Source organism: Lonchura striata, chromosome 13, assembly GCF_046129695.1.
Source record: "Lonchura striata isolate bLonStr1 chromosome 13, bLonStr1.mat, whole genome shotgun sequence".
In the NCBI taxonomy this organism is placed as follows: Eukaryota; Metazoa; Chordata; class Aves; order Passeriformes; family Estrildidae; genus Lonchura; species Lonchura striata.
This window is the reverse complement of record NC_134615.1, coordinates 2,660,641-2,671,675: the sequence shown is the minus strand read 5'-3', so window position 1 is coordinate 2,671,675 and position 11,035 is coordinate 2,660,641. Positions and strand designations below refer to the sequence as shown.

Here is an 11,035-nt window from a genome sequence, read left to right as displayed (position 1 = left end):
TTGTGTAGAATCAACGCTGTGGGGTTTTGTGGGTTACATGGTTCGTGTAATGTGACAATGTCTTTGGTGAGTTTAATGAGTTCTCACTGTAAGGAATATGTCTCTGTGCTCATAGCCTTTGGTTTGATCAGTCCTGGCAGAACAATGCTGATGGTTTAGTGGCTCCTTGAGCAGCAGGAGGCTGACTGTCTTCTAGTGTTCACGCCCTAAGTAACATTACTTGGTCTTAGTGCCAGTTGTTGGCTGATGGCAAAGTTGGCCACTCTTGTAAGGAAAATTGGATCAGCTTTGTTGTGATCAGTGACACAGAGCAGGGGATATTCTTTCCTGACAGTGCCCCTCAATGGTAACATGGAATGACCTGATTTCTGCAGAATGTCCACTTTCAGATGATAACCTGGTAGTTAGAAATGCAGAGTTCTTATAAAATAATGTGATTCCAAAGGAAAACTTTGCCATACAAGAATACATGAAACTGTGTGTGTGAGATGCCAGAGTAAAAGCAGAAAACTGGAAAAAGTGCATTTTAGAAGAATGATGTCATTTATACTGCATATATTATCATTATTAGCATAACACTGCTAATCTGATCAGAACTGAAAACACTTTTTCCTTGCTGTTGTAGAACAAGAACAGAGATAAAACAAAAATGAACACTCAAAATGTGCAGATAAATCAGTGTGGTAAGATAACCTAATATAAGTTGTCATTATAGTCTGCATCAGTTTTACAAAGTTTTAGTAGACTGTGATAGGCCTCTTGTGGGGTGGTGAGCAGTTGGGAAAATGTGCTTTTTCCTAGTTGCCACATTTTGGATACTGTGTTGGATATGCAAAGGGTAAATCAAATGACAAACCTACATATACAGTAAAGCACACCCCCATAAAGTCTTTTTTTATTTGCTAATATTTATCCACATTGTTATTGTATTTTAACTTCTCTAAGAACCCCCAAACCTTGTAAGGGTTTACAGACTAAGAAGCAGATTTTCCAAGTCTGTTTACCCGCCTAGGGTTGTACGAGGATATTTTGTGTTATGTCTCCAACTACCTGACTGAGGGCTCTGCTGCTGTGGTGCATGATTTATGTCTCCTGTAACTAAGTACCCTGGAGCAGCCTTGTGCTCTTGGGCTCTTTCCTTACTACTCCATAGATTTTCAACTGTATTTGCACTCTGAATATTTTAATGGCTGTGTATTATTTACACTTAATGCACCTTGCAATTGTGAATTTACTATTTAGTAGCTGACATCTGACTTACTAAGAGTTACTAGTAAATAAAGGCCAGAAATGTTAAAAGGAGGCTGTTACTCTGCAAAGGAAATCATGCTCAACTAACAAACTATAGACAGAAATATTTCTTGGTTTGTTGTTTGGGGCTGAATAGAAGTGATGTAGCTCCGTTTTGACTCCCTTTTCCCCTATTTTTGAAATACATGTGCACACTACATTTGGGACAGGTTTGTTGTAGTACTGACTAGATTAACATATAGAAGATATAACAATTTTAATGAAGGTTTTTGTGTTTGCTCCTAGACATGAAAACTGATATTTAAGGCTTGAATGCCTTAAATATCAGATGGACTGCCCTCTGTCTCAGAAGGAGGCTTTGATCACTATCTATTCCATTTGCCAACAAAACAGTAAGGAAGGCTTTTCCTTAGAAACAATGCAGTCATTTGTGTTCACCATGTATGCTAAGAAACTGGTGGGCATTGTAAAAATGTCCAAAGGACATAAGGTTGGAGATGTTGGAAAATCTTAGAAGCCTTTCATTTTGCAGAGAAACAAAAGCAAAAGTTTCTGTTCTTTTTTCCTCTTGTAGGTGAAGCGAGTGAATACTTTCGAGAAATTGGTGGTTTGATGTTTATAAATGACCTTGCCAAGTCGAGTGCTCATTGCATCGTAAAGGAAGCAGCTTTGTTTACATTGGGGATTATTATAGAGAGTAATGGTAATACAAATAATAAAAATTAGTATTGTTAGTATTTCTGAGTGCACCACAGCCCCTGTCATTACTTGTGCTCATGCTTTGTCTCCATTTTCTTTTGGTCTCACAAAATGAGACTACAAGATTGTCAGTTGGAGCAAGGGCAATGAAGGTGTGCCAGTTGCCCTGTCCATCCCCAGATTTGATCAGTACCTTGTTGACTTGTGCACACACGGTGTCTTCAAGTTTCCAGACACCTGCACTCCCCCTCTCCCTCAGCAGCAAGTGTTCAATGGCTGCAGGATTGTTGCAAAGCTTGCCAGGGTCCTGGTTGGTGTAGAGCTCACTGTGGGGGGAAGCCCTCAGTCACTTCATAGTCCTGCCTGCCTCCACTCCCCACATACTGGCCACAACTGAGACATAAAAATTTAGGATTATGAGTGGCTTACTTTAGGACTTAATGGTTTTCACTTTCTGTTTTCAGTGTATTGTCAACAGACTTTTTGTACTTCTGCATTGTTTGAAGACGTCATTTTATTTTTAATGAAAAAGGATTCTGGTGTGAACTTGAAAAGAATGTCTGTTTATGTCATCTTAGTACTGGTTTCAAATAATAGTAAGTTGGGTTTTTTTCTGTGTTACAACAGCACTCCTTTTCTGTTTTCCATTCTGCAGTACAAAATTTGGAACATTCAATAAGTAATGTTTTGGTGAAGTTAGTTTATAAAGATGAATGTTTGCATGTACCTGAACCTGAATTGTTGCAGTAGGTCATTGCTCACTGGGATTTCCTTAAACAGCAGAACGTGGTTTAGTTCTAAAAATATAGTTTGCCAATGCAAACCCATTATTTCTGAGAGTGTATAGAAAGAGAGAGACATAGAAAGGTTATTTACCATTATGTTGATATGATTTTGTATTTCCTTCTGGGGAGGATATGTGCTTAGGAAAGGGAATGTATGTATGTAAACTAAACTTGATGTTAAGATTTTGTCTGCAATTGCAATTGTCTCTGGAGTCTTGTGTGTATTCTCTTTTAGAAAATGGGCAAACCTATGTCAGAGATACAGGCTGCATCAGCCTGCTGCTGCAGTTATTCAGGTAAAGAGGGTTGAAATTCAAACAGACAAATAATGGACTGGTTGGCAGCTATGTTTCCTTGACTCTCTGGGACTTGTTTGCATTGTCCTTAACAGAACAACTCTCTCCACCTCTGAGAAGAATGTGTCAGATGAAAACACTGATCCCTGCTATCAGCTCTGGTCCTCGGTGTGCAGCACTCTCTGTGCCTGTGTCAACAACCCCCAGAATGGTACGTGTTGCTCTGAACATTGTGAAAGAACTCCAAAGATATTCTCCTGTGGAGTTGTGTTATTATAAGTTTTATTATATAATGGTTTGCTCCTCTGTACCCCCATGTTCTATTTGGTTTACCCCCAGTTTTCCCTCCCTACCCCACATGTCAATCCTCCCCTAAAGTGCCTACCCACTCCCTTGCCCCCTCCCAGGCGCCCTGTCTGTCACTCGGCATCCCCTCCCGGACACCTAGAAGCTTCTACCCTGGGTGCCGGGTGGTTGGACAGGGGTCTGGGGACCCCTCCTACGTCTGCCCCTCATTGGATCCCATGCACATCACCCCACACCAGAGCCACTCCTGACCCCATCCCCATTGGTCAGCCGGTTCCCCTCCCTCCCCGGTTATAAGGCGCTGCAAGCACCTGTCAGCTGCTCTTGGCAGCAGGATTGTTCGGGTGTTGTTAGCCCCGGTTGGGCTGCAATAAATCTTGGCTATACCCCTGCCAGGAGCCTCTCTTCTCTCATTGCCGCGGGGTCCAGCAGCGCTCGGAAGACCCACGGAGCATTCTCCAAAGCCCCTGGGGGTCCAGCGGAGGGTGCTTCATTTGCCCCTCTCGCCCCACCGGACAGCTGCCGGGGCAGGATCGGGGGGGGAGCGCGGCATTCTCCAAATTAGTAACACCTTGCTTTCATTTTTACAGTTCAGCTGAAGTTTCATTTCATTGCCTTTTGATTTGGGGTAATTTGTTTTTACTTTTCCAGAAGATAATCAAAACATTTGCTGTTCGTTTTTTCCCTATGCCAAAGAGTGGCTTGAGAGTCACACGGAGCCTGAGATAGTTCGTCCCATTTGCTCATTTCTTGGCCTCACAGTTGCAAATAACTGTAAGTGCAGCTGAAGTTTTACACACGTCTGCATTTGATAAAAGGAGGTTTAATTAGAGAGCTAAATATTTTTTTCTTTCTTGTCAATCTCTGCAAAGTCATTTGCTGTTCTTCCAGCTTTTACTCTGACCACTGTATTCCACCATCTTTACTTACACTACGCTGTGCTCAAGTCCACAAATATCCACCATCTGGTCACATTTCATAGGCTCAGTAAAACTGTTTGGATTCAAAGTGTGTCTAAATTGAAGTCCTCATTACATGGCTGAAAGCAATGACTTAGGTAGAACTCAGGCATGATGTTTGCCATTTGTGTGCACATATTAGGGTCATGTTTTCCTGTAACTGTTTTATATGCAGTTACTACATTTCTGGAGATTGATGTATATCCAGCTTCTGTTGTTTAAGAAATGTAATGACTAGCACAGAAGAACTCTGATGGACTTAGTTGGTGAAATGCTAAAAGAATTTGCAAACTCTGTCACTCAAATCACATTTTTTCTTTTTTCCACTAAGCATATGTGCAGAAATATTTTGCTTCTATTGGAGGATTGGATACATTAGCCAAAGTTCTTCTTGAGCTTATGCATGATTCCTGTTTGAGTCACTCCAGCATGAAACTTGCAGTGGTAGTAACAAAGACTCTGGATGCCTGCATTGCTGATAACTGTGAGTGGAAAGACACTTTTTATCTATGGTAATTTAAAAATGCAATTTTTAAAGTCTTGTGCTGGGGAAGGTGTAAGTGGGGAGTGATTCAGTTCATCTGAGGTGGATTACTGTCCCATTGTTGCTAAAATCAATACAGTGAAATTTAAACCTTACTGAAAATTAAAAATAAGATGCTTCAGCTTGTGCTGGGTAAGTAAAGCTGTGCTCTGGGCCTGGATTTGGCCAGTCAGTTTGGATCCTGGAGTTAGGCCTATGCCTGAAAAATAAATTGTGTAGCCTTAGGAAGCTTTAGTAATTCAGAGGTGGAGCTGCACAAATGTGGTGTTTCTGCACAGCACACTGTGCTCCGGTTTGCTGGCTGGGTACTGCTCTCCTGATGAGGTCTTTTGTATTCCACAGAAGGTTTGCAGAAACCTGTGACCCTAAGGAGCTTGTGCTGTGGCCATGGTTGCTGTATCTCACACTTGTGCAATAAGAGCTTCAAATGGAAGTTCACAAACGTTTAAAAGCACAAACCTGTACCAGTTCTGAGGGTAGTTTCAGATCAGTTGGGTGTGACAGGACTGGGCCTCAGCATGGGTGGACTAGCAGTGGTGTTGCCAGTGCCAGGAAGGGCTTGGCCCCTGCTCTTTTTATGGCAGATACTCTGTGTGTCAAAGCTGATCCAAATCTCTCTGGCTCCGTGCTGGAGCTGATAAAGGACGTGGAGAAACTCAGCAGGGATCTCCAAAGCTTGCACAGTGCAAAGCCCTCATTCATCAGATCTTCTGCCTCATCTCTGTGGAGCACACAGGCCGGGAGGATGGGCAGGGTTGGATTTGGGAGCAGCACAGGGGGATGGGGTAATCTGAGCTGGTAAAGGTGAAGCAGGGCAGGGCTGAGCAGGCCCAAGGTTTTGAGGGGTTTGTAGGGTTCCCTCAAACCCCAGCATTTTATCCTTGGATAATTTCTGTACACTCATGATCTGATTTATTTTCCTTCCAATTATTTTAACAAACAGCTACCATGGGTGTTGTCTTGGCAAAGTATCACACTGTGTCAGAGCTGCTGAAGCTGCTGTCCAATGAGACACTGAGCACAGGGGAAAAAATCAGTATCATTCTAACAATTGGACACTGTACTGAAGTTTGTGGTAAGATCTGCTTTTTCTTTTTCCTTTCTGTCAGCTTCTCCTAAATTCTTACAGACTGACTCCTCCAGTGGGATCACTTCATTAAGACTGGAACATGAGAGAGATTAAACAATACGGTGTCAATATTTGGATAAGAAGTTTTCTGTAATGTTCCATCCTTAAATTTTAAAGCTTGTTAGCAGGAAGTGTCTTTAGTAGCTTTGAAAAAGTAGACTAAACATGCAAGAATTCAGAGCTGTGTTTAGGGGTCACAGGGAATAATTAATCCAGACCTGAAAGCTACTGCAGTCCAGACATAGCAAATGAGTTGTCTTGAGCTCTCTTTTTCATGGTCCTTAGCACATACAGCTTCTGTCCACTACTTACAAGGCCAGTAATATTTGTAAGAGCACTGGTCTTTAAGACACAGATGCAGTAGGTAGCCCTGAAATGTTTTTGTCACCTTCCTCAGGGCTTGCCCAAGCATATCTGGTGCAAATACAGCACTTCAGTTGGTATTTTGTGGCAGTGCAAGCAAAGAGATAGAGAAGTTAATTTGTACTTTTGTTTTTTCTCATGTATGTTTAGATTAACAAGAAAAAGGCCTTATGTTCAAAAATTCTGGTTGATTTTCATCCTCTGCCAATATCATGTTCAATAACTAGCTCAATAGGTCATAAATTTATTTGAGCAGACATTTTTTCAGGAAGAATTAGTGAAACAAGACTTAATGAAAAATGTCTTTTGAATAGAAAGATGATTAAACCAACAGAAAAAAGTTTCCTCTTTAAATGTCAACACTATCGGAATAAAAAACGTTTTACGGGTTTCGCGAGATTGGGATTGAAGACACTCAGGTGTTTATTATTTCATATCAGTGAAATAGTCTCACAACCATGAGTTGTGCAGTCTTTCATTAGCAAGGCACAAAATGGTTAACTATCTCTTGTTACAAAGTCTTTTGAGACTAAACAATCCAATTAAGAAATGACGCCTAGATTATTTTCCCTTTTTAACCCAATAACTGATCCCTCTAAGCCTGCAATGTCGACTTTTCTGTCCAGTTACAAAACATCACCCAAACACATGGAGAAGAAGGAAGAAGAAAGTAAAGAAGAGCAACCTGTCTCCACCCTAAAACTTCCATCTTGCTTCATATTTATTTCTATATTCTAAATCCCCAAACTGTTAAGTTTTCCACCCTGTGATATTACACACTTCTAACCAACTACATACCCAGTGATTCCGGTACTATTAATCAATTTTTAACGTCTTCTCCACAGCCTCAGGTCAAACGCAGTGTTCTCTTGTGGGTCTGTGCTTTTCAGCATAGAAAGTTGAAAATTCTCAGCATCCAGAGTTCCAACAATGTTTAATTTTTTAATTTCCTTTTTTAATTAAGTTTAAGCAAGAAAGAACTATGTTCAGCAAGTTATCAGTTATATGAATATATATGTGAACAAGATCATAATGAAAATTAAGCTAATTATGTAATAAATGAGGAGGAACAGATTGGCTAGACCAGGATTAAACTACTAATTTAATTTTGATAATTATAAACCTTGAGATTTTGATATTTCTGCATCTCAGGCCTCACAGGAATGTCACCTATCTACTCCAAGAGCAGGTAATGGAACAGAAGAAATACAGGAGTCATTATTGAAATGTTTTAGGCCACAGTTAAATGAGCTTGGAACTCCATCGAATAAGTGGTGTCAATCCCTCAGTTCTCTTACAGAAATCTGAGTTGTGGTCAAATCATCCTGTGTGATGGAAAGCTCTCCTGCTGTCACTGCAGCAGGCTCGGCTCTGTAATGAAAACCTCTCTTTCTACAGAAACTTGCAGAAAGTTGCCAGTATTGGCTCCTAAAATTACTGTAAGGTTAAGGTGTGTGGGGCTGAAACCAAACCTTTTCCTTACCATGTCTTTTCTAGAAGAAAACCAGTGTGAGCTGCTTCAGAACAATGGTCTGCCACTTATGATTCAGATATTGACAGAATCTCAGGACGAGGAACTCATCAAAGCTGCTACTTTTGTGCTGCAGAACTGCAAACAAATGAGTAAGCTTGCTGTTGCCGCTTTAAAAATGACAGTGATTGTTTCCATCTCTGTGTTCTGCTGATTCCACAAGTGATTTTAACTGCAGCTCCTTTGTGATTCTGTGTACTCCAAAAGATGTTTGTTTTCTGCACAGAAAGTTGTTTATTTGTTATCAAGAACTGACTTAGTCAGAAAAAAAGAGAAGGAAAAATTCCAACAGAGTTACAAAAAATGCATTTGTGAAACTTCCCCATGTAGTGCCAGTTCTTAAAGCTTTCCCGTCTATAAATTGTGCGGAAAATATGAACATTGTCATTCAATACCCAGTGGATGCTCTCTTCCTGAGGATGTACAATTAGAGGGAGAGAACAAACCAGGAGATAATCAAGCCTGAAACCACTGTGTCTACATTAATCTCCAATATTAAGAAATCTTGATTTTTTTTTTTTTTTCCTGAAGCAGGGTGTATTTTTAGGCCCCCTGTTTCAGTTTTTTATTAACTATCTCTACAATACCACCCATGAAATAGAGAGACCTTGTCCTCTAATCTCTAGAGTGTGGAGGGTGTGCAATTGCTAATCAGGGAAAACCAAACCTGTATCTACATTTCTGTGCTGCAAGCACAACTGAGAGGTTTGTGTAAGACTGGGGGGTGTGTGGGAGAATGCATTGTAAGAGAATAGAGAAAGTGCTGCAGGCAAGCTCACCCCTGATAAGGTGCAGCTGTGTAAAACAGGTGACCATGTCAAGGGGAAAGGAGCACTGGAATGCTGAAGTGCACTGAGCAATGACAAGGGGGTAAAAGGGCACACAGGTGTTATGCATAGGGCAAAGGGGTATAAAAGGCTGCAGTGGGGAATAAAGAAGTGCTGATGCTTGCAAGCATTCATGGTGTCAGTCTTGTGGCCTCTGTCAGGGCTGTGGGGATTTGTAGTGTCCATGAATATGGAATTGTATTTTTTAAAAAATGCAGAGACTGGTACTAGTCAAGAACCTGGAGTTATGTCAGTGAAAAGGTCTTTTTTTTTTTTTTTTCACAGTATTATTGTGCAAACAGTTTATAGGAACACTAATTGCAAGCTCACCTCTTGTAACTGCAGCTTATATTTCAAGTGTGTTAACATTTATGTATTAACCTGTGTTTTATAAAAATTGGTTTTTGCATTAAATTGTTGGGGCTGGCCCTCATCATACTAAAATGTAATCAATATTTTTAAAATGTTAATTGATAAAATACTAATTTTTAATGTTGTTCCATATTTTAGAAAGCTGAACAGTTGTCTCTGAAATTATATGATAACTTGTTAAATGTGAACAATGCAGAAGAATTGGATGTGCAGGTCAGAAAATGATGTCTGCAAAACTACTGGAAGAAAATACATTTTACACAGAATTAAATTGAATTGAAAAACAGTACGATGAGGTTGACCTATTTGCCAACACAGGATAAACGAATCATATCTTTCCAGAGTTTAAGGAGAAAGCAAGAGTAAATCCTTAAGATAATTTCAGTGTGAGCAAAAAACTCAGGAAAAACGTTGGATTTGTGTGAAGCTACAACCTGCAACTTTTATCATTATTGTAGATCATACTGAGTTACAGGTGTGCAGAGAGTGGAGGCATCTGTATTGTATGAAGTATTCTAGTTTATTGTAAACCCAGATTTTCTGTGAGATAGAAAAAGAAGTTGAATTAATTTTTAATTGCTGGACATTCAAACCTATAGTTGTATTATTTGCATGCATGAAATGCTCAGGGTTGTACAGCTGTAGGAATTGATTTACTGATCTGCCCCAAAGGGTGGATATTATACATTCACTGGAATAAACATACAGCAAATACCCAACATGACAAAGCCAGGGGCAGATCTCAAATTCCCTCCTCTTGCAAGAAGCAAGAGTAGGACACCTTTCAACAAACAAATACAGGATAACATTTTTGGGCATGCTTTGTATGACTTCATACAAAGAAGAGATGAATCTCTTCTTTCTCCTTCTAGAATGGTTCTCTGAAAAAAAAAAAAACAAAACAGGGTTGTTTTTTTTTTTTGGAGAGGAACTGTCTGCACTAAATGGGAAGGTATGATTTACCATCTTCAGCTTTTTTGAAGGGAAACAACTATTCTTGTGTATCTTCCAGAAAATCCATCTTTATGAAGATTTTGATACTGCATACTTCCAGCCACTTACATTTAAAGTGCTGAGATTTGAAACAGAGAATCATTTCCCCTGATAATAGTGGAAACTTGAAGTGATCAGTGATGACTGCTCCCAAAGATCCTATTCCCCATTTTATCCCAGAATGCCCAGAAATGAACCTAAACTAACTCACTCAGTGTGGCTCTAGAATACTAATACTTTACATAGAGCAATATCTAGATCTGTCACAGGTGCCTTTATCACCATATTTTAAGCTTTCATAAATACTTACAGAAAGACTCTTCAGAAAATGCTATAGTAAAGTCAATAGTTGAAGTGACAATTTCCTTTGAAAATCAGTAACTTCCTTGTAACTGAGTTTTAGTGTGTTTTTCTTGCCTGTCTAATTTGCTACAAGTCCTCTCCCTTCCCCTCCCCTCCCCTCCAAAATGTGTCAGTAGTAGAGGTAGGTAATGACTGAAGGAGGGGTGGAATGACAATGATTTTTTTTCTCCCTTTTCAAATTAATACATATTACATATAAAATAGTAATTAATTATGTTACTGTGCTGCAAGGTTGGTATGCTGTAATTTTATCCACTGACAGTCTGGTTTTTCTTTCAAACATGAAGGAGTATTTATTTTTTATCTCTTTCAGGACATTATTGAGACTGAAAGCTCGGCTTTGAAAAATACTAGAAAACCCAGAATGGTAAAAGTTGTAAGGTACAAGGATATAGCCAGTAACTAACATATTCAAATCATTTGGGTGAATAGTCAGTGTATGCTGACAGGTGCTTGTTTGGCTTGAAGTTTGGAAGGGGAGGAAGCAATTGCAGGAAGTAATCCTTATCCAGTTTCTGAAAAATTAATTTACGCGTGCACGACCATCTTCACTGCTCAGATTAATAAAAACAAGGTTTTATGGCTCTTTCCATGTAGTCCATAAAGTCTGATGGATT

The 11,035-nt window shown here is 39.8% G+C and overlaps 1 protein-coding gene across 1 annotated transcript; it reads left to right on the top strand.

The window, feature by feature from the left end:
* The first annotated feature begins 649 nt into the window (after positions 1 to 649).
* On the top strand, positions 650 to 9,385 carry LOC144247082 (telomere repeats-binding bouquet formation protein 1-like). Its single transcript, XM_077786419.1, is given in 13 exon segments — positions 650 to 683; positions 1,537 to 1,548; positions 1,551 to 1,643; positions 1,826 to 1,954; positions 2,415 to 2,546; positions 2,971 to 3,031; positions 3,127 to 3,242; positions 3,989 to 4,111; positions 4,628 to 4,780; positions 5,784 to 5,915; positions 7,830 to 7,955; positions 9,205 to 9,309; positions 9,312 to 9,385. Coding segments are annotated over 13 exon segments (1,290 nt in total).
* The last annotated feature ends 1,650 nt before the right edge of the window (positions 9,386 to 11,035 follow it).